This window comes from Euwallacea similis, chromosome 37, assembly GCF_039881205.1.
Source record: "Euwallacea similis isolate ESF13 chromosome 37, ESF131.1, whole genome shotgun sequence".
In the NCBI taxonomy this organism is placed as follows: Eukaryota; Metazoa; Arthropoda; class Insecta; order Coleoptera; family Curculionidae; genus Euwallacea; species Euwallacea similis.
This window is the reverse complement of record NC_089645.1, coordinates 706,092-733,400: the sequence shown is the minus strand read 5'-3', so window position 1 is coordinate 733,400 and position 27,309 is coordinate 706,092. Positions and strand designations below refer to the sequence as shown.

The 27,309-nt window shown below is 35.7% G+C and overlaps 2 protein-coding genes across 3 annotated transcripts in view; one reads left to right on the top strand and one right to left on the bottom strand.

Annotated features, from left to right (window-relative positions):
- Nucleotides 1–16,574, top strand: part of Timp (Tissue inhibitor of metalloproteases) — a 35,769-nt gene extending 19,195 nt beyond the window's left edge. The window contains exons 2-5 of one of the 2 annotated variants that reach the window (XM_066404877.1): nt 5,688–5,805; nt 11,550–11,764; nt 14,618–14,803; nt 14,853–16,574. In XM_066404877.1, the coding sequence (XP_066260974.1) occupies nt 5,688–5,805; nt 11,550–11,764; nt 14,618–14,803; nt 14,853–14,951 (618 nt within the window). In that variant the 3' untranslated portion in view covers nt 14,952–16,574. Of the gene's footprint in view, nt 1–5,684; nt 5,806–11,549; nt 11,765–14,617; nt 14,804–14,852 lie in introns of both variants that reach the window. The other variant, XM_066404876.1, reaches the window with a different exon arrangement.
- The window catches only part of Syn (synapsin), a 58,470-nt gene extending 31,390 nt beyond the window's left edge, over nt 1–27,080 (bottom strand). The window contains exons 1-6 of the mRNA XM_066404884.1: nt 27,071–27,080; nt 20,895–21,112; nt 20,127–20,320; nt 17,530–17,773; nt 15,794–15,904; nt 15,041–15,145 (exon numbers count right to left, since the gene is read on the bottom strand). Of these exons, the coding sequence (XP_066260981.1) occupies nt 15,041–15,145; nt 15,794–15,904; nt 17,530–17,773; nt 20,127–20,320; nt 20,895–21,112; nt 27,071–27,080 (882 nt within the window). The remainder of the gene's footprint in view (nt 1–15,040; nt 15,146–15,793; nt 15,905–17,529; nt 17,774–20,126; nt 20,321–20,894; nt 21,113–27,070) is intronic.
- Nucleotides 27,081–27,309: the final 229 nt, after the last annotated feature.

Here is a 27,309-nt window from a genome sequence, read left to right as displayed (position 1 = left end):
TGGTCAAAATTTTACCGTTCATGTTTATTGTGATCAATTATTACGATTGGATTGAAAAATTAGGGAAACACGATCAGCCTTGGCCAATCGCAAAGGTGTTGTGTTTCAACATGACAAGACCCGACCACACAGCGTGCTTAAGATCAGACAAAAACTAGACCAGCTAGGCTATGAAGTTCGTTCTCACCCACCTTACTCTCCAGATTTGGCGTCATTGGACTACCACTTGTTTTTGTCTCTGCAAAATTTTCTAGATGGGAAAAAATTTTATACTGAAGACGATGTCAATAACGCATTGATAGAATTCTTCGACCAAAAAAGAGAATTTTTTTGCGACCGGGATCGATAAGCTGCCCATTAAGCGGAGACGGGCTATTGACAATAATGAATAATATGTTAATCTTTAATTAAATTTCTTTTCAATATTACGGAATTTCAATTTCCTTCAAAAATACGACAGAAATTATGCAACAATCTAATACAAAATTTGTTTTGAAAATGGGTCTTTTTTCCTCAAATTTATTCTGAGACCATCAGACATTAATGTATATTGAGTGTTATTTATAGCATTGTAAGTAGGCAGACAAGCGAAATCCGCATAGTAATATCTTAGTCTGATACGGTAAATGCGTTTTGTAGGTGTCGCCGATTAGCTTAGAAAACTAGACGAAAAAAATCAAACTCCTTTTATGGGTCTGAGCTAAAAGCAATAAAGCAATGGATTTATTTCGGACCATTAGGATTATTTTATTTAAGTTTAATGTCCGTATTATCGAGTGTCGGCGTTCGTTGGCTTGTTTATATGGCCTAACGGTAGCACTGTCCAATATGTGCAGAACTTGAGAGCAATATTGCACAGATCATAGAACGTCCTTATTATTGTCTTTTACTGTTAGTAACTGAAATAAAAGCGGAGAATATTCCCATTTTCGGGGAAAGTGCAGTGATGATGATTTATTAATGGATTGAGATGGAGGTCGTTAAAAGGTGTGCGTGATCTGTTCGCAGCTTCATAAAGAACTCACAGTGAAGTGCTTCCCATGCAGGGAGTCCCATCGGAAACGTCATCGATACAGTATGGAAAAAGTAGAGCTAAGAAGAAATTTATTTTCAGGTCGAAGTGAAGTTTATACGATCACTTCTTCTAGAATATGGTTTCGATGGCGCACTTTCGGGTATGCCGGAAGCTGAAGCCAACTTTCTCACCTTCAGTTAGGTTTTTTCGTTGATACCGCAATTCTATAACTAGACAAATTAAACGTCGTAAAACAAAACTCACCCGATAAAGCTTAAAGCGTTTAAAGCGCTAGCTACCAAGCTTTCAACAGTGTTTACTACAATCTTCAGGGTTTCAAACAGGCAATTTACGGGAAAAACACTCGATTCGAGAAATGTCAAAGTGTTTTAATTCGATTCGAATTTAAAGCAATATCTAGGCATCTCAGAGGATGGAATAGACAGACAATCGATAGAGAGAACTTAAAGCATTTTGTGAAGCCAGATGCATTACGGTATTACTTCTAATGGGAAAATCGCGATGTTGCCTCAAAGTCAAAATTCCAAGATTTTTGCAGAACTGCAGATCGCCATGCTTCAGCGCTTTATACTTCGATTTGCGAAATAACTTTCATTGTAGGGAGATAGCTCAGGATGTGCCGTCTCGGGTAGGGTCATGCAAGACCATCAAAGCGGTGTAAATAAGAGACTTTTCCGATTAAAATCTACTCTAAAAGATTTTACGCATTTTGGAAGCTGCCCACAATTTCCCCGTTAGACCGATTTCAGTCCCCAGCATTAGGTCTCCGTATGCCCCCGAGAGAAAAAACGATTTTTAGGTATAATCCTGGGGCCTGGGCCACAGCCTCTATGTGGAAAACTGTTGGGAATCCAAATGTGACACGTTACATGGAATATTTCTAGAATTCAAAAATGAAATATTAGGTCGTGTAGTATGAAATGAGTAGAATTGAATTGAAACTTTAGTCATTTTTTTTTTCATATGAAATGTTTTTATTGTCAATCGAAATATGCACCACCATTATCAATACACTTCTGCCATTTAACGGAAAGTTCATTGATTCCCCTGCTGTAAAAGCCTGCAGGCCGGGAGTCGATAAACTCTTGGAAGGCAGCTTTGACAGCCTCGTCGGAGTTGAATGTTTTCCCTACCAAGAAGTTATCCAAATTTCGAAAGAAGTGGTAATCAGTGGGTGCTAAGTCGGGAGAATACGGTGGATGACGAAGAGTTTCCAATTCCAACTCCTGTAGCTTGGCCAAGGTGACTTGTGCGGTGTGTGGCCGAGCGTTGTCGTGCAACAATAGCGGTGCGCTTCGATTGACTAATCTTGGCTGCTTAACCGTCAGTTGCCTCATCATTTCGGTCAGTTGTCGGCAGTAGACATCAGCCGTAATCGATTCACCAGGTTTCATGAAACTGTGATGGATGACACCTGCGTTGGACCACCAAACGGACACCATAAGCTTCTTTTGATGAAGATTTTTTTTCGCACAATGTTTTGGTGGTTCATCTTGATCCAACCACTGCGATGAACGTCTGGTATTGTCATAGAGGATCCATTTCTCATCACAAGTAACAATCCGATTCAAAAATGGATCGTTATTATACCGGCACAACAAAGAAACACAAGCTTCGAGACGTCGTTCTTTCTGTATGTCGCTCAACTCATGCGGTACCCACTTGTCCAGCTTTTTCACCTTACCAATTTCAGCCAAATGAGTCAATATTGTTTTTTTGGTTACACTGAATATTAACGATAATTCGCTTGCACTTTGACGTGGATTCGCTTCCACCACGCTTCCACACTTTCAGATAATCGTTATCCACTTGAGTTCCAGGTCGTCCACGTGGTTCATTTGTTAGGTCAAAATTGCCAGAACGAAATTTCATGAACCAACGAGATACTGTTTGCTGTGAAGTGACTTCAGTACCAAACACATAATTAATATTGCGAGCCGTCTGAGCTGTTGTGGTTCCACGGTGGAACTCATATTTCATTAACACACGAATTTCACTATTTTGCATGGCTGCACAAAAATGTTTATAAAAATAAAAGTTTTCAATAATTTTTAACACTTTAAACTCTGATCGAAAGAGGAAGAATGTGCCTTTTCCACATAAAAAAGTCAAGTCCAAATATACAGTTAGCCAAAAAAGTATTTGCACACTTCAAGAATTGATATTATTACATAATGAAAAAAATCTAACGCACCTTAAGGATTTTATTTTGAAAATTAATTAAATTTACATTAGTTTTGATTAAAAAGATCATTGGGAAAAAAATCGAATCTCTAGTTTTAGCCATTAAAGAAATATTTTGATGCAAAGAAAGTATTTGCACATCTTCCTCGGTCGGAATAAGTAATAAAAAAACGAGAAGAATGCATAAACAAGTTATTGCTTGTGCGGCATATTTATTCCATTATTACTCATAGTTTTACATCATATCAAATTTACTGCAATCAACATGTCTCCTAAGAAAAGTGAAATTAATAGCAAAACTAGAATTGAAGTAATCAATTTGCGAAATCAAGGAAAGAGTTATCGGGAAATAGCATCACAGTTGCGATTAGGCTTTTCCCCAGTCAGATATATAATTAAAAAACAGAAAGAAACCGGATCAACCGATAATAAACCTCGAAGTGGCCGTCCCCGTAAACTAACTGTGAGAGAGAGGAACCATGTTGTTAGAAACATTGTAAAAGATCCCCTTCAAAGTGCCCGAAATTTTGCCGAAGACATCGCATCAATATTCGGAAAAATAGTTACGCCGCAGACTATAAGAAATGTCCTTCATGAAGCCGGTCTTCGAGGGAGGCGGCCAAGGAAAAAGCCCTTTACAAGCAAGATAAACCAGAAGAAGCGGCTAGAGTTTGCAAGAACCTATAGGGACAAGCCTTTAGAATTTTGGAAAAGAGTTATATTTTCCGATGAAAGTAAATTTGAACTTTTTAAACCAGCCAGTATTTTGACAGTTTGGAGGAAAAAGAATACGGCTTTAGAGACAAAAAACGTCCTCAATACTGTTAAACACGGTGGAGGGAATGTTATGGTTTGGGGATGTATGGCATGGGCTGGAGTTGGAAATTTCCAAGTTATTGATGATAAAATGACAGCACGTAGTTATGTGAATGTGTTGCGAGGCAATTTATCGACTAGTGCCCAAAAATTAGAATTGCAAAATGAGTTTTACTTTCAACAGGACAATGATCCTAAACACACCGCGCATATTACTCGAGAATGGTTGCTTTACAATGCACCTAGAAGACTTCCAACTCCACCTCAGTCGCCAGATCTGAACCCCATAGAAAATCTATGGCATTTGTTGGATCAGAAACTAAGGTCAAGGCATATGTCCAATGAAGAAGCTTTTAAAAGAATGCTCATCGAAACTTGGAATGAAATGTCTCCAGATATTACTAAAAAACTGGTTGAATCGATGCCTCGACGATTAGAAGCGGTTATCAACCAAAATAACCAAAATATCAAAATCAAAGGGATGCATACGAAGTATTAATAAGTTGTTAATTTCATTATTTATTTTCTAATTATTCATCGTTGTAAATGTTTGGAAGTGTGCAAATACTTTCTTTGCATTAAAATATTCCTTTAATTGCTAAAACTAGAGGTCCGGTTTTTTTAAATATATTTTTTTGTTAAAATATAATGTAAATTCAATTCACTTTCAAAATAAAATACTTAATGTCCCATAGATCTCGCTTTGTTCCATAATAATCGCAATTATTGGGGTGTGCAAATAATTTTTTTGCTAACTGTAGATCTAGAATGAAGTTATTCGCAGTTGAATGTGGCATTTCGAGAATCTACTCACTTCATACTACACGACCTAATAGTTTGCCCTGTCTCTCCTTTAACATAAGGAAGTAGGGAGCTGTCGCCCTTTTTTGTGTTCCTGAACTACTGGGTTTTATCATCCCTGGAGTATTGTCCACGTTAACGAAGGAACACAGCAGGTATAAATAACTGAACAATATTTGTTCTCGGCTTGATAAAAAATCGGTCCTGTTTCAACTGGAAAATGGGTTATAGTTTTTTAGAATTTCGTTACGTGTGACGTATGCAAATGAAATTCAATAGCTCCAACGTGTTTGGAATAATTCCAAAACTTATTTTGATTTCGGTCAGTGATAACATTCAGGTTGCCGAATGTAACAGATGCGTTTGTTTAGCAACCTTGTGAACACAAACTGCAAATAAGCACAAATGTGTAAAAATTTGGGAAGGACACTGCGAATCCTCCATGACATTTTGCAATCATGAATTGCGTCTGAACTATGGGATAATGTTTTTATAGACTAAACGATTTGCAAATGTCCAGGAAATGCATTAAATTCGCTAAAAAAACTCACAAACATTTATGTATAAAGCGCTCAGAGTTTGCATTATTTATAACTTTAGAAACTCTTTAATCCAATTTGCTTCTCTTTCGCTTATGTTCTCTCTTACTGATGCAGGTTTAATAGTTTGAAGCAAGTTTGTTTGAAGTACTTTTCTTTGAGCCGTTTTAAACCAACAAAACTCATTCAAACTCACGTCTGGGTATAACTTTGGCTGGCTCGAAGCTCTTCTTACAGTTTGTTTTTCAATGTCGAAAATGTTGACATTCGCCATTAGGACTGCTCTATGATTTATGGCTTTTTTTCAGAAGATGAGACCCAACATGTGGACTTTGTCGTTGGCTGTGCTGGTCAGCTCTATTTCCTATTGTCATGGGTGCAGTTGCATGCGGGCCCACCCTCAGGAGCATTATTGCAATTCAGATTTTGGTACGTATTAACGAAATTCAATCTCTCTGCCATTTGATTTATTTTCTAATAAAGCAGTTATTGGCATTTAAAACACATGGCAACAGCTACTTGCCGCATGTCGATACCTATCTAGGAATGTGTTTTTTCCAAATCCAATGAAAAGGATTGTTACAAGTGCCATAGGTGCATTGAAATACAGTTTCCGACCTTAATAAGCCTATGTTTACGTACAAATACGTTGAGAATTTATTACCTGTTTCATCTAAAATAAATTGATTAGCATGTATTACTTTCAGTCTATTGTTCAGTCCACGGTAGTAATTGACAATATACAAAGCTGCTGGTATCGACAATATTTATGTGTGTGCCACCAGATCAAGCAGAATTAAATATTAATTTAAAATTTAATGGAATATTTGTGTTTGCTGCGCCGCGTTTTGCAATAATTCTTTTACATTCAAATTGCACGCAGTGCTTTCAATGGTGCCGGCAAATTGCTTTTATTATGAGCCGAGAAGATATTGTTTTGATGTTGAAAGAAATCTTGCCGGCGACTTCAGAAACAAAACGTTTTCTAAGAAAACAATTATAAAGACGAATATGGAATTAAAAATTTTGTTATCTAATGTTGCTTTGATCTGTCCATTTTTCCATTAAAAGAGGGCAAAATTATAATTAAAGGTGTGAAGTATTAATTTGAAACAGCTTGATGGGAACCGGGGGGGTTCGGATATTTGGCAGGCACTGTACTGTGCTTTCATTTCACAACGAACCACCCTAAATAACTCTTGAACTACGTATTGTTTTAAAACTTCCAAAAACACGTCAATTGAAACGTCGAGGGAGAAACTTTTTGAGCTTATGTCCAATTCCCTAGCGGCAACCCCTTGAGCAGGAGGCGATTCACCCCTAAAATCTTAAATGGAATGGGGGGGGGGGGGGAGTCGAGTGATACCTCATTTTAAAGGGCATGCCAAAACCTTTTCACCTACGAATTTCGCGATTTTTACAACAAAAAAATTATTTTATCAAATCTTCAAAATGTGACCCGTTATTTTCCAGATAATAATAAAGTCTATTTTCAAATTCTTTGCGAACATTGATGAAAGTTTGTCTGGGAATACCTCTGCATTCCGTGTTACTCTGTTTTTCAGTTCTTGAATACTTTCAATTGGAGTTTTATACACTTTAGATTTTAAGTAACTCTAAAAGAAAAAGTCAAGAAGAGTAAGATCTGGAGATCTTGCTGACCAATCTATTGCATCTTGACAACCGATTCATTTTCTAGAAAACCTTTCATGAAGCCATTTTCTCATTGCTAAAGTATAATGAAGGGAAGCCCCATCTTGTTGAAAATGTAAATTTTCTTCATTGAGTTCCAAAACTCCATTTTGATCCATTTAATTTTCCCAAGATTGCAAAGTGCGAGGGTTTACCTCATTTTCCAACAGGTTCAGATACAATTGACCAGCTAAATTTTGTTCTAGAAAAAATTGCCCAATTATTTCGTTTTCCAGAATACCCGCCCAAACAAGTATTTTTTGTGGGAATTCAGTATGTCCTTCCCGAAATAAGTGTGGATTTTCATTATTCCAATATCTACAATTGTGTTTGTGAACAAACCAATTCAAGAAAAAAGTTGCTTCGCTACTAAAACAAATGCTTTTGATTAAGTTAGGATTTTCGTCAATTCGTTGGCAGATTAATTTGCAAAATTCAATTCTTCTATCGTAGTCGTCTTCGTAGAGTTCGTGTAGAATCTTAATTTTATAGGGGAAAAACTTGTTTATTTTCAAAGTTTTGTGTACGGAACCAGTTTAAATATTGGTCAAATTAGCTACTTTTAGAATTGAAAAACATGGATCTACAGCGAACTAACCAAGTACCTCAATCTGGCAAGCTTCATTCACCATCCTTGCTTGTATAGTTTTCTTGTTGCATACAGATCCAGTTTGTTCAAACTTATATACCAATTCGATAACGTACTTATGACCGACGTTTTTATCTAAATGCCTCTCATTAAAAACTCTAGCGGTTCTACGAGCGCATCGATTTTCGGCTCCATAAAGGAAGATTATCTCCGTTCTTTTAGCCAAAGTGTATACCATTTTAAGTAATAATTTCAAACTATCTGATAAATGAATATTCTAATACTAGCGTTAAAATAGTACTAAGTAATCCTAAAAACTGGTGTTTGTGGTTTTGATATTAGAGGAATGCAAGGCATTTAGCATTTCTTTAAGGTTATTGTCTGGAAAATAACGAGTCACATTTTAAACATTAGATAAAAGAATTTTTTCGTTGTAAAAATCGCAAAATTTGTAGATGAAAAGGTCTTGGCATGCCATTTAAAACGAGATATCACTCGACCCCCCATTCCATATAAGATTTTAGGGGTGAGTCGCCCCCTGTTCAAAGGGTAACCAATAGGGGATTGAACATAAACTCAAAAAGTTTCCCCCTCCACATTTAAATTCACGTGTTTTTGGAAGTTTTAAAACAATACATAGTTCAAAAGTTATTAAGGGTGGTTCGTTTTGAAATGAAAGCACTGTATATTGTAATGCAGATAGTTAAACTGTAAAAAATCATTCAGTCACACATAACACACTTACAACGTCGATTAAACGGGGAGAAGACCAGAAAAGGCCAAAATGTCCGTTGATCACACATAGGAAGAACACTTGTCTGAAAGGGTTTCGAGTTTTCTGTTTACTTATCATGTCTGCTTTATGTAATGCACTTATTGACTTATTTGTAGTGCAGCATTATCTTCACGTTGACATTAAAGATTACGGGTCCATATTACTTCAGCCCAACAAAAATTAATCATTTCTTTTTTGAAAAAATGACTTTGATATTGTAATGCGTGCCTTTTTGCAAAAAATTGCGGATTTTTTTTTGTCCATTATTTTTCATATATGTAAGTAACTGCAGTATCTGCAAGCTTTCGGGACTGTGGAGTGAATTGGGGTGCTGGGAGGGGTAAAATAAATCAAAAACATAGTTGGATATATGAATAAATCATGTAATGAAACTAACCTAATCTAACCGTAACCAAACCCTAAACTAACCCAACCAAATCATTCTTGCACAAATTGCATAAATATTTGGTGGGTTTGGTTACGGTTAGGTTAGGTTAAGTTAGTTTCATTACATGATTTATTCATTATCTAGCTATGTTTTTTGTTTATTTTACTCTACCCAGCACCCCAATTCACTCCATGGTCCCGAAAGCTTGCAGATACTGCAGATATTTATATGAAAAAAAATGAAAAAATCCGCAATTTTTTGCAAAGAATTATGCATTACAATATGAAAGAAGTAATTTTTTCCAGAAGCAAATGGTTAACTTTTATTGGGCTAAAGTGATATGGACTTAAGATTACATAAAACCCTCCCGTAAAAAAATTGAGAAAGATTTGGAGAGCAATTTGGCAAATCAATAGAGATTTACTCAGGTGTTAACAATTAGAGCTAAAGAAATATTCAAAAAGTCTGTGTTTTCAACCGAACCTCCACAGAAGATTCACTCCAATTTATTGAAATGCCTATTTCGTTTCTAATTACTGAAGAGTTCCCGCAAATTTGTTTATTCCTGATAATAGTAAATGGCTCAAAGTAATAAAAACTTCTTTAAACGGAGCTGAGGGAATTTTATTTCCAGTTAAATGAATGCAAATTTAATGGAAATAAGAAATTGCTTTTATGCCAAAATTCTAACGAATGGCGAATGTTCAGAGCCGCACGTTACGGGTTCTCCAGACGTTCTAAAATATAGTCCAAAAGGAAGTAATCAAACTTCCCTATTAAATTAGTTCAAAAGTGCAATCTTGGAGCAGGATGCTAGAGAATTATTGAATTTTAACTGATGATTTAAATTTTACTGGTGTATACTACAATGAATAAAACCTCTGACCTGTCTATAGCTGCAGGCAAACACCAATTTGCCATAGTCACGTCTCCATTGTTGATCGCTATAACGAGAAAAACTTATTCCACAAATTAGCAGCAAAAAAACTGACTGTATTATTTTCTTACCAGTAAATACAAAACCTACTTAACCTTTTGCATATCTCCTGAGGCATTTCCCATACATCATAAATAGCGTCGACACTTCTCCATACCTGTCTTATTATTATTTATGATCACACTGAAGTTTACCATGGAGATTTATCGCCGCGACTACTAAATTATGGCAATTATGTCCTATGATATCAGACAGTCACTTACGTATACGATTTCAATAAATTAAAGACCAATTTGGAATTCCTTTGTAAACAATACTGCCTGCAAACTCGAGAAAAATGCTTTGATCAAAGCCTTGATCGATTTCTTCTCTGTCTAACCCGAACTAACCTGAACCATGTAATTCGAAATAACCGCCTATCTTCGCGTAGAAATATCCAATTATTTTCGGTTTACGATATCCGGGCACATAAACCGTTGCCCAGTGGAATTTCTCCCTTTTTTTATCTTTCGTTTCCCTTTGAGGGCAAGAGGGAATAAATGCATGGAACTTTCTAGTCACCGCTACGGCTTCAGTGAAAGTCGAGACACACGGAGAATCACTTCACGCGTTACCTCGTCGCCTTTGAAAACGTCCACCGCAGTTGTGGATTAAATGTCAGGAGCACCTCCATTGGACCGGGGGTTAGATGCCCAGGAGATATTTCAAGTTGTAATTTTTCCAGCCGCGAAACCCTTCACAGGCTCTTCCGGGCTTATCCCCTACAGCTAATTTATTCGACGAACTCCTGGCCATAGTACCGACGTCAAAATACACAAAAATATCATGATTCAAATAAATTACTTAACCGAACTTGATGCCCCACACTTGGGACGTGATTTGAATTCGCCTTGATTTCGATGCATGTGAAGTAACTTTACCAAATGGAACCTGAGCGAAATAACAGCGTGTGAAATTGCAATGGGAAATTAATGGATTTCCTCTTGGATATTCGCATACAGCAAAACAAAAAGGTTCTTGGAAAAATTGTCGATGAATCTATGCCGAGAAACTAGGATAAAATCCTTTATGCAGATATTGAAAGCACCTCATAACGTTGAAAGGTAAGAAGCCTTTGACTAGGACACAAAAACTTCACAAACAAAGCCTTAAGCCTTGGATTTCAAACGGGAAATCTGGAGAGCTTAAGCTCGGTTTATATCTCGGATTTTTGTGGCCTCGGATGGAGACGGATTTTTGTAGCAAATTGAGCATTTCGATACAAGTTTTATGGATTTATCGTTACCACGCATTTTTGTGCCATCAGCCAGTTGTTTATTACGTCACTTAATGTTTTGAAATCTCTGCTGTTGCTCACATGGCATGTTCCAAGTGTGCTATGTTGGAATGTAACATTCAGATTAGTGGCAATGGACATCAAAGCCAAAACCGACTTTTATTATCGACTCTTTGGAAAGACGTCAAATTGTTAAGTTTGCATTAAACGTAAAATCTGTACGGCAGCAGCTACGAGAATATCTTATTGAGTCATGCACAAATATTATCATTGAATTGCGAACCAGTTTAACTATTTGACAATGGATTAAAATATTGATTTCGGAACGGTCTATATTGGATTCTGTCCATCATCAGTTCAAAAATTGATTTTTCTTACTTATCCTAATGTGTTGGCACATATTCATCAACCGCTCATTTTCATTTTTCGTTAAAAATAGTAAAATGTCTATTTAAAAATTTCACTTAATAAAAAGTTTATCATGTTTACCAAATCTTTTCTATTTCTTTTTCCCAGTTATTTTGGCCAGAGTAAAGAAGGAACAAATTATAGAATCTACAGCTTCAAAAGTATACAAGGTGAGGATCAGAAAGGAGTTTAAGATATCCGAGAAAGGTTTGACTGCCCTTAAATCTGGAAAACTACACACCTCCCTGTCCAGCGCAGTTTGTGGGGTGGATCTCAAAGTTGGAAAACTGTACGTTCTTTCTGGGATTATTAATAGTTTGCGGGTAAGTGAATGGTAATTTAAATGCATATGTCCATATTTTGTATCATTACCTATGACTAAGTTGTGTAGTAGTGTACTGACTACTAAAATAAACCCGTTTCTACGAAAGCTTACTTTAACAATTTTTGAAAATGACTACTGCATACAGACCTGCGGTGTTCTAGGCGGTCAAAAAATGCCTGCGGGAGATTAATTTTTATAGCAGAACGTATTTTACATTTAACATTTAGACAGAAACAAATTTATTTTGCTAGATTCTGTCCTTAATACAAATATAAAGAAATAAATCCCAGGGGTTCAAGTCTGGCAACCTTGTCGGCCATTTCACGCTATCATATTTTTTCTATTGTATTTATCTATAATGTCAAAACTAGATGTAAAGCAGCGATAGCCAAATTGACGTGTGCGAGCACTTTTACTAAATTACTCTATTCCGAAGATTTCTGATATATTCCATAATAAATTACAATTCTGAGGAAACGGTTGCGGCCGAAGAAATGATTATAAAAGTATGAAATAGAAAAGTTTTTCTGTACCTTATGAGCCATTGTTTGTTTTTATATTCATAAATTGGATTATAATTTTAACTGCCAGGAATAATTTAGGTTCATGTGATGTATGTAAGTATTTAAATATTTAGTTGAGGGCATGGAACCAATTACACCGTGTTTTCAGCATGACTGAAACAAATTACATGTTATTTTCTTTGTCAAATGAAGCTTGAAGTGCTTTTCTTTGAAGCGAAAGAAATTACGTACATATGGTGCGTAGTTTATAAATTTGTATGTAACATTCGCTCGTATGTGTTTCGTGATCTGTTCTTAAATGAAGGCAGAAATGTACAATATTGAAGTGAATATTTGAATGAAATTGAAAAATGATGTGAAATAAAATTAAAAAGTAACGCTCGTTAGTTTTTAACTGAACAGAAAACAACGAAGCTAACACACATACATTCGTAGGAGTTTCTGTACCTAATACATGCGAAAGTGTCTTTTTATTACGTATGCATCATAATCGGCGATTACAGCAAGCTGCAGCGTGCATAAAACGGCTTTATGATGCATGTATGGTTACTGTGCGACCAGAATTAGAAATTTCAATTTCGACATGTGTAAATTTCTTTATGACTCTTTGCAAAAAAATTAATTGATTCACTCTCAGAAGTCAACAGTCGGCAATGCACTTCGCTAAACTAAAACTGAATGTAGAATTGGGGAAAAGTTTCGAGTTAAACAACTTAATTTTATTCTTGTTGAAACAAAGAACACGGCACCGTGTTTGAAACTTGATTTTGTTATGTATTTTCTTTGATAAGGCGTATAGAACGATTTGAAATTTTCATAGCGCTATGGGGAACAATTTTGTCAATTTCAGTATAGGGCTATTTGACCAGCTATTAAAAAAATTCTTTAGTTTTTGTACTCGAAAAAACATGTATTTCTGTCTGAAGTGGCATGACGAACTGAAGTGAAGTTTTTAAGCACACGTTTTTTGACTCTCAAAGTTGTTAAATCGTGTTGCAACGTCCACATTGCTGAATAATTAAGTTTGTCAGACTTGCTGACAAGAAACTGTGTCTGAAGCTTAATCTTATTACGTATTTTCTTTGATAAGACGTATAGCGTGAATTAAAATTTTCGCGGCGTTTTATGCACAAGTTTTATGAATGTCGGTATAAGGCTATTTGCATAGCCATTAAAATAAATTATTCGATTTTGTATTCTAAAAAAGAGTCTTCTTCCTACCCTGTAAGACCGGTTTCGTATCTGTTAACACTTGTTCTATAGATTATGCTCATGCGCAAAAGCAATGTTAATATGTGTCGGGTTTCTGCACAGCAGGCAGTAGCTGTACCAGAGCCCTCTATCGATTCCTTGCTAAAGTTACAAGGGCTGTAACGTTATTATAATATGAAGTGATTGATGCTTCGACGTACTTATTTATAGATTACGTTGGTACTTCTTGGTTCATGAGTGAGACTTCAAGTTTGCGCAAAATGTTATCTGTTGTAATAACAGCAAGCTATTTTCGTAAACAAGGATAATAGTATTCTTACTAACCAAGAAAAATTGTATCACCTCTCTGGAAAAGTTGTTACATTGATGGTATAGGTCTAATAAAACATGCACGAGGAAAGTTACTTTACACGATGGCATTTGATTTAGGTATTTTTAGTGTAATTTATTAGAGCCTGATTCTTTATCGCACATGTTTGCATGACATGAACAGTTGAATAAATATCTCGCATGTATGCCATTTGTGAAAAAAATTAGTTTAAACCCACGATCCTGCCTGGCTTCAACTCACTATCGCAACAAGGACAATCGTGAGGAGAAACATCTATCCTTTCGTGCATGCTTCCAAATTTCATTTGTATGCTCAGTCTAGTCTAGACTAAAGCTAATGGTTTGGAAAGTGAAGGAATTCCCAGTCAACTCAATTTATAGAGTGAAAAAATTCCTGCCTTCCAATTTTCTCTTTTCTTACATATCTCACGTTGAAGTTACACAGAAATAATTGAATTCGTCTACAATGTATACCCTTGGCGTGCTATTATAATTCGCAAGCTTGGGGACACTACCTACGTGTTCAAAAACCTGAAAACTAATATAAAACTGGCTCAAATAAACTTGATCGATTTTTGTTCTCCCCGGGGGGAAAAGAAACATAATTTATAGAATGTCTGATAAAATCGCCGGCATCGTTTAGAGAAGCATCGCTTTCTAAGAGATTTATTTCCGTTTCGAAAAATGTTTACCGATATCCTCCTATATCTGAAAATTCTTAATACAACTTATTGTACGAATTAATCACAGCATGTTGAATTTTTGATATATTTAAATATTTCCAGGCTCAAATCAATATTTGCAACATGATCAAAGAATGGAATGAGCTCTCCAGGAGGCAAAGAAAAGGTTTAAGGATGCTTTACAAGAGGGGCTGCGAATGCAAGATCAAAAATTGTGTATTCGGTTGGTGCAGCAAGTCTAGGCCGAAAGATAGCTGTGTATGGAAAAGTGAATGCGAAACCCGCGATGTAAGTATGATTTATGTCTTAAACGCTAAAATTCAGGAACACTTTTTAGGGAATTTGTTTACGTCAAGCACACGGTTCCTGCATGTGGAATAAGAACAAGCAGTTGACATCTTGCAGGTCTGGGGTGGGAGAGAGACCACACAGTTAGTTTGTAAGATTCGCGTTATTGTTAAATTTTTCTCGGTTGTTTTTAAACAGGTATTTACTAAAATCCTTAGATAAAAGAGAGTAACTTACCATTTCGGTATTGTCTGGGTAGAAAGTTTGGTCGATGAGTGGGAAATTGTCTTTCCCCAGTCTTCGTTGCAGTTGCACTAGATGACCGAATACCCAAGGTTTGTCCTAGAGGAACAAACAAATAAAAAAAAAGTAAAATGGCAATAAACCTCATGAAATCCAATCTGCTCTTTCAACTCTAAGTTTATTTTTGTTGAGATAGTCGCATAAACTGCGATAAACAACCTTTTCTAGGAATTTACGTTTTACAAGTATATTGGAATCGGAGAAACGTTCAAGAAAAAAGTTACATCAGGAAGCCAATGCAGTCATATCATATCGAGGAAAATGATAACGAAATTTTACAACCTACTTAAGAACCACTCTTTGAATTTGAACCTCGTTCCATATCCACACTAGCTAGAAAGACGTTCTAAGAGAAAGGTGTATCATACATTATTCAGTTATGAACGTAACATTTTACGAACATTTTGCAGTTAATATTGCAAAGTAAGCGAAGAAACGTCGGTGGTTGAAACAATATCACTTTAACCTGAACTTCCTCATATGATAACTTATACTAACCTAACATTACTGGAAAACACGTACAAAATACATTAGCTCACTTGTTAATTTGAAATCGATACTCCAAAATGCTTGTGCGAGCTTTTAAGTTTAACGTGACTATAAAACTCCAACACCCACAGATTGCAAACATTATTGATTTCAATTTAACAAAGTTTTGAAGGCGAGTGAAAGAATGAGATTTAATACCTGGAAGTTGTATACGGCATTCAGATTGTTGATGCTGGGAACTCCGCCCAACTTTAAGGCCAGCAGCAATTTCTTATTGTCCTCTCCAGCATCTCGCAAGTTCTGCCTTACCTGAAATTTGGCAAAAGTCTTCCTCATGATATATTCTTGTGTATTTGTATGCAAATGCCGGTTGAAGCTTACTTGAGCCAAATTTCTAAGGAGTAAAATCTCGTATCATACGTGACTGTTATCTAAATAGAATAAATCACCGCGGACAAATCTCGTGATTTTTTGGAACAACGAATCTGAGAGGAAACTTTTCTTAGATATATTAGATGGTTTAAAAGTGCTGAATATTGAATGACAATATACGTGCAGGCTGGCACTGGGTGTCATAAGAGGGTTAGTGGATTTCGCTGCTTATAAAATTTAAAATATGTACTTTATGACATTTTTGTCGAAATGAAAATATCTTAACCAAAAAACAACTGACGGGCCATTTTTAAACATATGGCAGAAAAGTTGGCTTTCGAGAAAATGTATATATTCCCATTTTTTTATACTTAAATATTTTATTTCCTAAAAGAATATGTTCTTAAAAAGGTGCAAGATCAATATGGAAATGTTAAATTCTAAGGATTTGCAATAAATACCTTTTTATTAATCTATTAACGGCATTGTTGATGTTGATATTAATTTATTATGTGTTAGTTGCATATATTTCTACTCCTAATATTTATAGTTCGTCCTTTATTGTACAAAGCTTTCTAATAAGTATTAAATAGTATGGTTAACTTTTTATATTTTTCTCCTATTTTAAAGCCATGTTTAGCAAAGTAAGAAATGGTGCTGTTTCTACCGGAAAAACTATTTTCCACACGAGCATTTTATAATTTGACACAAGAGAAACAAGGAACCTTGGAACCAAAAAAAAAAATTATATCTCCAAGTTGTGAGTTGAAACTTAAATTTTGTGGTCTCATTTCTGGGCGTAAAAAGGAAAATTTAACCGAAAAATTATTTGGACAAAAATCGAACTTCTGTAAGTCTCCTTCAGGGTGCACTAATTTCTCTAATAAGTATCTGAATGAATAGCCGATTATACATATGTCGATCAAATACTGAAAATATTCAAATAAAAACTCCCCTTTCTTGTTAAGTAAAGGTAAATGTAGGTGTATAACGAGGTGGCTAAGGGTTGAAAGTATGGTCATTAGCGTGTTGTCATTAGTAGAATTATATACAAGCTGGTTAATAAATTATCATAACAAACATACACAAAAAAGGGACATATTTTAATGAAGATGACACATTCAACGAAGGATTTTTGAAACATGCTTCGTTGAATTGCTTTTCGCATTTGAGTAGGGTGAGGTGGATATTTCACTACTCTTAAGCCCAGGGCAAAAATATGTATGTACGAAAGTGGAATTTTGTTTCCACGCTAATAAATTTCACCTAGATCTACTTCACAAAAGAGAAATAGGCGAAATTATTGTAGCGCAACTTATCCGATTACTTAGTAAACCAATGGAATATTGGGTTTTCAGCTGCGTCCGTTTAATGAGCAATTAAATATAGATTTAGGGCCTCAGTCTTTACATAAGCACTTAGCAGACGACCTTATGCGATTACGTTAAATAAAACAGAGATCAACTAATTTAGTGAATATCAGCTTGCGATCTCTTCATAGCGGTGAACATAATTTCACATTGCATCGAACCAAAATGGGTTAAAAATGCAGATTCTCTTACCAATAAGAAATCGGGCCTAAATGATCTGCCCACCCTTGTGCCGGCCCTGTAAACGGCCATAGACACATTAGCGCCATCTGAATTCGCTGTAATAGTGAGTTCCCTGAATTCCGCTTGTTCTACCTTGATCTCATAATCTCCGATTCGTTTTCCCCTGAAGTATTTGCTCCAGTCGGTGTTCTGATCGTCGATCACCAACAGACTTAGATGTCGGCCTGAGACTACTGATGTTACCCGAGTAGCACTGGAAATGAAAGGAACTGTAAGAGAAATGCCATGAGAATTTCAGGGAAAGGAAGATTGTGGGGTTCTAGGGAGTTCTTGTGGCAAGGTAAAGGTCTCGTATTTAAAGAAAACTTCGGAGGAAGGACAATTTTTGTAATATCCCAAAGTCCCTGTAACTTTAACAAGAAGATATTTTGGGAATTTGAATATCGTATACAGGGTGATTCAGAGTTTTGGTGCCAAAAGCCTAGGGGTATTCATCTCAACAAAATATGAAAAAAAGTTCATATGAACATGAGTCCGGAAATGCTTCGTTCCCGAGATACAGGGCGTTAAAGTTTAAGAAAAAATTCAGTTTTTTATTAATAGTTTACAAATGCTTCAGCCGATTTGAAAGAATCTACTAAAAATAGTATATTTTAGTCCCTTGACTTTTTTCTGTACCTCGCTTAGTTTTCGAGAAAAAAATACAATACCATACTTCGACACGTCTCTGAACTCGAGAAGGAAAAGTAAAAAAAAAAACATCAAAAGAACTTGACTTAGTATTAAAAATATCGGAATTTAAGATCTTGTCCACTCTAAAGATCATTTTATTTTGTGTGTTTATTGCAAACGCTCTGCATTTATTCGAGTTGCAATTTAACAACGTTAGTTCTTAAATTTTGAATGTTGATGGTGAAAAAAAAAAATGGAATACACTTGTACCGAGCTGACAGATATGCTTCTTGTTCTTCTTGTCTTTACTCTGAAGATGGGAAATACTTAGTAATGCATTTTAAAGACAAGTTCTTTTAATGTTTTTTTACTTTTCCTTCTCGAGTTCAGAGACATGTCGAAGTACGGTACTGTATTTTTTTTTCGATAACTAAGCGAGATACAGAAAAAAGTCAACAGACTAAAATGTACTATTTTTAGTAGATTCTTTCAAATCGACTGAAGCCTTTTTAAGCTATTAATGAAAAACTCAATTTTTTCTTAAATTTTAACACCCTGTATCTCGGAAATGAAGCATTTCCGGACATATGTTCAAATGAACTTTTTTCATATTTTGTTGAGATGAATACTCCCTAGGTTTTTGGCACCGTAACTCTGAATCGCCCTCTACATGGAAATGGAGGAGTTGGCAAAGGCCCTGCCTCAACTTCCACCAAAGTGTGGTTTTCCTATGGTGTCTAGTGGATAGAGTTAAATCCAAGGGTGATACGAGTACTTAATTTTATTTCCTCACGATGTATCGGTACTACTCAATGAAACTTGGTGGCACACTTCTTATCATCTATTACTAAAAAATAAATCCGCACAAAGAGAACTACTACTAATTATTATAGTAAACTCGGTTCATTTTCGCGATCGCAGTCAACCGCACAATTAGATCCATCTGCGAAATTGAGTGAATGTGGATCACAATCTAATAAACGAAGTCTCGAGAAAAAGCAATCTGTTATAGAGGTACCCTCATCAGGAGCAACACCTAAGCTTATCAATTATTAACAGTAAAAGCATTAGCCGAAAAGAGTCTCTAAGAAAGTGGAAATAGAGTCGTATAGGTTTTCGAAGCGAATGAAAATGTGTAAGCAAAAGGAAACATGGATCGATATCATCATCACTGAGAGCAATTTCCAATGTTTCCAATTTATAGTCGATCGAAATCTATGAATAGTTTCACCCCTTGAGAAGAGGAATACTTCGTCAAGAGAGCATTTAATCTCTGATGTGCTATATAGTGCAAGCTCAAAGGTGTTAGAATGCTCTTAAAAAAAAGTATCCTGTATCTCTAGCAACTCTATATCACTAACAAGAAACATTTAGTACCTATCTCGAAATACCCAGTCCGATGTTGGGATACTGTTAAAAGTAATCGAGTTTCTACCAAAATTTGATGATTTTTCTCTATTAGCAGCCATATATTAAAGCTTAAATGGGAATTAAATTTCAACTTGCAATCTTTGTCCATTTTATCTATAATAGGGCCTTAGACCGAAGAAAGTTTAAAAAATAGAACTTTGTTCTCAAAACTCACACCTCGGCACATTAGGTAAATTTTACGGGTTTTTCATTTTAAAATTGTAGGTGCGAAAGTGAAAGCAAGAAGGAATTTCAAATAAAGACGAATTTGAAATATTGCTGCTCCTCGATCAGGGTGAAAAACGACGGTAAAGATCCTTATTCAAGATCCAAGCAAATATCCGAATTGAATAAAGCCTGACAAAGATAAACCGAGACGTTTTCACATTTTTCTCTTTTTGATATAGTATAGAGTACAAGCTTCGATATTGGCTGATACGTGGTTGGCTACATTCTCAGCGATTCATACCATAGTAACATGGCCCTAAATTGAAATTACATTAAAGAAATTAGCCCAAATCTACCTTGAAACTGCTGCTCCTAAAATGGAAGCCCCTTGGTCTCTGGCTTGACCAGTCAAAGACTGTACGCGCTGAAGAAGACTCTCCCGCGATTTTGCAGGTGAACTTGGTGCACTAGTCGTCTTCGACCCGGGTCGAAGATTAAGCGACAAATCCCCACTCGTGTTCGACTGAGAGGGCGGGGGAGGAGGAGGTCCCTGGAAAAACAAGACTAATTATTTTCGTGATTGCAATTATATAGCAAGGTGATAGTGCGAAGCTGCCTGCCCCGGCCATTCTAAGAATTTCTAGAACCGAGGTGCTAGTGATCGATCATTAACGGTCCATCGCAGCCTTAGTTCGCTCAAGACAGCGAAAAATAAAATAAAATTTCTATCCGAGTTTAATCTCAAATGCCTACTAACCCAATAACCTGCTACGGGGATTATGGTTAGTAGACCGAAGGGACTATTAACCCTAATTGCAATAACTTGGAGATGCTGGGAGCTGACCACATTATTGCAACATCATTTTCATGAAACGTGCTCAATTATCATTTCCTAGATTTGGGAATTTAAGATTACCCAAGGCAACCAAATCAGCCAAAATTCATTTATATGGTACCAGAATGACCGTAACCTTACACAAGATTAACACAATATTGCCTCAGGTCTCTAATTAAAATCTTATCACTTGGAATATTGAATTCTGACATGATCAGGTTCGCAACTGGCCCAGGAGAAATATGGTCAATTCCTTAAAAGAGATCCTACAAATTCTCATAACACTGACCTGTGGTTGTGAAGTGACCGGAGGTGGTTTGGCGTAGGGGTCGATGTGAGCGTCACCATCTTCACACTCCGAGGACAGGTCCCCGGAGCTGAACCTCCGTTTCAAGTAATTAACATTGGAGGTGAAGGATTGACGGAAGCTGCTGAACGAAATGGTGGGGCCGTTGGCGGGTTGGCCGCAGTACTTGCCACAGTCGTTAATTTTGCCGGAGGCTTTATCTCACTGATCCCTGCCGGACGCGACGTTCTACGTCTGCGTCTTGAGTAAACAACCACCGGATTTGGGTTAAAAGAACACGCAGAAACGTCTAGATATCTGAAAAGGAAATTTGAAGTATTACTACAAGTAGTTCTTAACAACATTAGATCAGTTAGAGCATTGGGATGACATTCACTTTTGAGATCTAATAGAAGTGGAAAGTTCTGCTTCTAGAGGCCACCATTGGGCTGAAGCCTCCTCTAATGGATTATCAAACAAGTCTGCATCAGCAACATGAAAGCGATATTGAAAGTTGAAATTTAATTTTTTTCAAAAACCCACGCAATAGAAAATCGCTTTTTATCAAATTTGATTTTTCATGCACAGTGCTTTTTTTTCGTTTGAACATCAGTGAACAACGGCAGTAACTGTTTAGATATGATGAGTTCATTTCGGGGTCTTCGATCCTCTCTAGCTTGCAAAATTGTTATTCGGACCTGGTGCGTTCAATGCTTGTCATATTCGACACACGCATTTCTGTCTGATTCCAAATTCCATCTAGCTTAAAAATCTCGTAAAGCTTTTTTCATCATCTGTTGTCTTATTCTTAGATTTACATGAGACATGTTGACGAATTATATTTTTAGCATTTCTTCGTCTTGCATAACACGGATAGTCGATTTTGTAACATTTCCAGCAGACTAAACACAATCAAAATGTTTAGGTGGATTTACCAAAAATACTCCTCCCAAACGTTTAGTTGGTTCGTAGTAATGAGCTACGTTAATCAGAATCCTTAAAATTCAAAGAAATAAATTCTTTGAAATCCAGAAGCCATTATGCTAATTTTAATCCGCTTAGCATTAAGACAAAAGAATTGAATCGAGGAGGGGCAAAATGTTGGAATAACTAAATCAAGATTAATACATATTCAAGATTCTTTATATTTCTTTTTATTTATTTGTTTGTTGAAGTTATTATATAATTTTTTTCATAATGCTATTTAAAATCTCTGGAGTTATCTCTCTTATTACAAGTCGAATAGTCTTCAATTCATTATTTTAAAAAGTATTTGCACCAATTTCAGTTTTAAGGAATCCCCAAAAGAAAAAGTCCACTGGTGTAATATCGGGAAATCGTGGTGGACAGTTTATGGGACCCTTAGTATAAATTAAATTATTTTGAAAACGGTCTCTTAAATATTTAATATTATGTATAGAGTTATGAGGAGTCCTATTTTATTGGAACCACATATTACCGATAAATGAGAGTGAGATTTTTAGACAACTATTTAATAAAACATAAGTGTGATATATCGTTGGATTCAGAAAAAAAGTAGAATTTACTGAGCGTAAAATAAAATTTGTTGACTATTTAAAAAACAAAGTTGATGATGGTTTCGAAGAAACTAAACATGGAATCGAAAATTTAAGAACGCTATCTTGTAGATGAGGAAAAGTGGCAATAAAAATGTCAAATATATTTTAAAATATCTTTTGAAACAAAATCAGAAAGCGGTAAAAAAGGAATCGCGAAAAATTGGTTTTTCTCAAATAACTTTGAATCCAAACATTCCGAATTTTTCAAATTTGAACACATGATTTTGCAGAAATCTAAAAGATGCAACTTTTAGCTAATTTAACCATCTCCCTATTTCTCATGGTTTAAAAGATCTCTGTAGAATATATTCCTATCCGGGACAGCCTGAATAAGAATGCATTGAACATATTGTATTGAAAATATTACTGTACATATATAACAATATTTTCAATTTTATGTAGCAAATATTTTCCGTGGAGTTTCCTATTGCTAAAAGGCAGAGGTGGGTCAGAGTTACGGAACAACTGACCTGAATGAAATCGCGACTTTGTATCTTTGTTCCCGTTTCTGCTTTTTTTCCACATTTACGCTATTGATTAATAGGTCCCCGAATAAAAGCCTTTAATTAAATGATACAGGAGCTTTGCGCTTCGCAGCTTAAAGCGTGTTGGAATTTATGAGGCCTCTCCTTATTTCTCATGAGACTAAAACAATAACATATTGAAAAAAAACGTGGTTTACTGTTTGGGTTGTTGGAATTATTGATGCAATCTACTAATAGAATTAGGAATAATTTATCGTATAAATCGATGACCCAATTAACTCGAGAAAAAAGAAGAAACATACAAATTGACGATTTCGACAAGGTATGGAACGAAATTTGCAATACAACCTTCTATTCCTAATTACGAATTTATTAAATAAAATATTTAATAAATTACTGATTTATTAAATAAAATATTTAATCAACCCGTAAATGCCGTAATTATCCGGTAAAATATTTAATAGATCCGCGAAGTTGTGTAAAATTCCAAACATGGATAGGTATTAGAGGTGACGAAGCTCGAAGTTAAAGGTAATCAAAGTTTGCGAAATCGCTTCCAGCGTAATGTTTTCTTTGTGCAGGTTGTCTCTAACAGGTCTAGAAAAATCTAGAACTTCCTGAGGTCGAAATAACACATTTATCTTAGTCGAAAAGTTGACGCAGTTTTCCAAATAGAGAAGCTCAATAGTCTTAAGTTTATTCGTCTTATTTCTAACGTAACAGCTGAATTTTCAGGGGCGTCATATCGAATCCAATTTGATGTACCGAGAAAAATCGCAGCTTTGAAAAAACTAAACATGAAAATGCAAAATTAGAGAGGAATCGGATTTCGCTCGTTAGTCATGCGACCAAAAAACGATCTTATGAGTTTTTCGAAAATAAAAGCGAAGGAGTTCTATGGCTTCTAAAAATTGAGAAATTTAATCTTCTTCGCATGTGTGATAACTCAGATTAGTCCAAATTCCTCGGTTAGCAATTTTAAAATATTTTCATAGGTATTAATCAAAGTATCAAAATCAACACGACTCTCATTAGTCACCTCGACATTTTTTACACCAAAAGGCAATTTTCAAATATTGTTCACCCCGCAGAGGCTTTCCCAACAAACATTAATATAATTTACGACCGTCAATGTAACGGATATTTCGCAGCCCCTAAACCACATATTTCCTATTTTTATCCCCGCAATTATAACCTTGTAAATCAGAAATGTAAGATTGATTATCCCCCTTTCTTGATTTTATTCGGCATGGCACAGTTTGCCCATTCGGGCTTGTTCAGCCTGTGCCAAAGCTTTCACCCCTCCAATGTAGCACAGATGCCTTCTCAACCCCCTATTGATCCGGCCCTACATACGCGGACTCATAACCTAAAACTAGTTGATTCCGCACATTGTAAAATAAGAATATAAAAAAAATTAAGCTGAAACTTTTTTAAATTCTAATTCGCATTTTGCCTACTTTGGATTAGTTGATGATTATTTACTGCCAGGGTTTAAATTTTAGTAGATTTTTACGATCGCCAGATAATCGCTAAATCGCAGGTATGGAATGAACCTCGCTACTAAAATTGAAAGTTATTTTATTGATTCTTACCCTCGGAGAGACGATAGGTTCTTGAAAACCGGATAATTTTCGGAAAAGATATATTCTACGAGCACGAGGGTTGAAAGCGGAGTTTCCGTTAATAAGGGTAAATGTGAACTGAGCGGAAATTCGTGTTATGCGGACTATGACAGCGCCTCAGTACGGGAAACTTGGGAAAACCGTGGTCGATATTTCCCTTCCTGACTATGGTCGATTATTGGGTTTTGGGAGACCCATAAATAATAATGCCGTCACAGTTGTTGGCGGATGTTAATTAGGTTTTAAAGGGTCATGCGGAAAATTGGATTTTAGAATCGTGTGGTTTCCCAAAAACATTTAGGTAAACAAAAAAAGCCTAAAACTTGAAATAAGTTAAAAAATAAATGATAAAACCTTGAAGTAAAAATTAATTATACATAATCTACCAGCAATATATCAAGTCGTTTACCCGGAAAATTAAAAAATAACGCAGCAAACTTTTTGGGGGCACCTCAGTGTTTTGCAAATGATTAATATAAGTTTCAAAAATTGATCGAGCCTCCTTTGTTGAAATAAGTTGTGTTTTTAGGAACAATCTTTCGGTCAACATACAGGCCAGGCTTTCGGGAACTGTAACGACTTATTATAGAAAAGCTATAATTAGGAAAAGTAAAAATATAAAAATTAATGGGGCCAATCGACCGAAATATTTCCAAAATGCCGGTACTTGAAGTTCAAAAATTTTGACGTATGTCAAACCAAGAAAAATGCGCCATGAGATAGAGGTTGAGAAGTTCAAATATGGAACGTTTAATCCGATTTGCTCTTTGGCCGTTCAGAAGTTATAACCGCGGAAAGTGCAAGAACTGTCATACTTCAAACGTCATCACTTCGAAAACAGTTGAAAATCGGATTTTCCCAGCCAAAATTCAAGAATGAATGAATTTTTTTCTGTAAGCGAAAAACGTTTGTTCGTCAAAGAAGCAGTTTCCCAGCCTTACTGACCATCACGTTGGGCACCTATTTCGCCCCATGCACGTGTAGGCTGCATCAGTTTCTCAAGTCTTAGATCTAACAACAAGTTAAAGTCAACTTCGGTCGCTTTCGTAATTGATAAATGTTAAACCGAATTTACAAAACGCATGTCAAAATTAACATAAAAAACTTGTTAGACTTAATGTGCTCATTTAGGTGAATGGTTCAAAGAATAATTCGATGATGCGGTTGCAGTACTTGGAGCGACCTCTCTTGATGGTCGTTCGTAACCATCGACACATATTCTAAAATTATCTAGAATTTTCGATGTATGAATTCAGTTCGGACGATAAATGAAATTCTCATTGATGTCACCCTTGAGCTCATATGTTCGTTTCATGAAATAGCTTTATGCAAAGCAATGTTTTTTTGAAGAAAAATGTAAATTTTATTGATGAACATTTAAAAAGGAATCGCTCTTATGCCGAAATTTCGTTTATTTCTTTATTTTTTTTAACAAAATAAAATTTATGTGTATGAAAATAATTCGGCCAAAACAAACGCTCTGTATCTTCATCTGAATCAGTCTCAGAAATTTCAGGAACAGCTTTGATCAGAAGTATGGTTAAGCAACAATTTGCTGTTTATTTGTTTAGTAGCTCTCTTTTTGGCATTTGATTTCTTTTTGCTTGGCTCGTGACAACAGTTTCAATATTTTTCTTTCTCATTTTGTACTCAAATGTCATGGGATAAAGCTAATAAAACATTTATCTGTGAGGTTTTTTCTATGATAGTCCCGTTTTTACCATTTTAACAGTTTTATCAATCTTCATTCATTAGACACATACTCATATTCTTGACATACTGGTGGAGAAAGTATTCTTTTTACTGAGCTCTCGCTTGAACCAAGCGCAACTTATGATATACAATTTTATCATAATTATGGTATCAATATGTATAATATTTACAAAATCACTGGATGATCATTTTCGCATATATTACCTCTTTTTCTTAATCTAAAACGCATTCAACATATGTATGTCACTTTAGAATTTCATATTTCAGGGTAGTTCAGGTTATCACAGCATTCCCTCATTTGCATCGAAAATTAAGCCGCAGCAGCGTAAAGGACGTTGCGTAGTGGATTTTCATACCACACATCCCTATAACCAGTACAGTTTTAATTCCGGTGGTAACAAATAATTACCATAGAACAGCACGAAAACAGTTGTGCTTGCAGTTACCCATTTGGTAATTTTTCTTACATTATCTTTGTATCTTCTGCAAAAAAGGCTAAAAGTTGTAATTGTAAATAATTAGATTTCGTCTTCAAGGATTTTTACGTAGAAAAACTTCGCGTGGTACCTAATTACCCTAAACCATGTTATGGTTGACTAATAAATTGGAAGGTCTAACTTAAGGAATGCACCGAGGCAGTCAAGCTTTTCGAACAAAGTCACATCTCCATTACCCAGAGGAGTTTAAGTCCATATACAGGGTGATCAGAAGTTATGCAAACATTTCAACAAAAAATGATAAAAATGTCCTTGTGAACATGCAAGGTATTTTCTTACCATGAACCATAGCTTAAACTACCTAAGTGATCGTTATTTATGGAGGTTGTGCAGTTGGTGTTTTTAAGGTGACATTGTCTATTGCACAGAATAATCCAGTACATTTAATTAAAATTTTTTAAAGCTCTGCAGATCCTACGACTTCTGTTCATACGAAATTTTCCTTAATTTTTAAATTACACAATACATTGTATTGTACGCTTAGTACATCGCTTCATACCCGCCCGACAACGCATCGC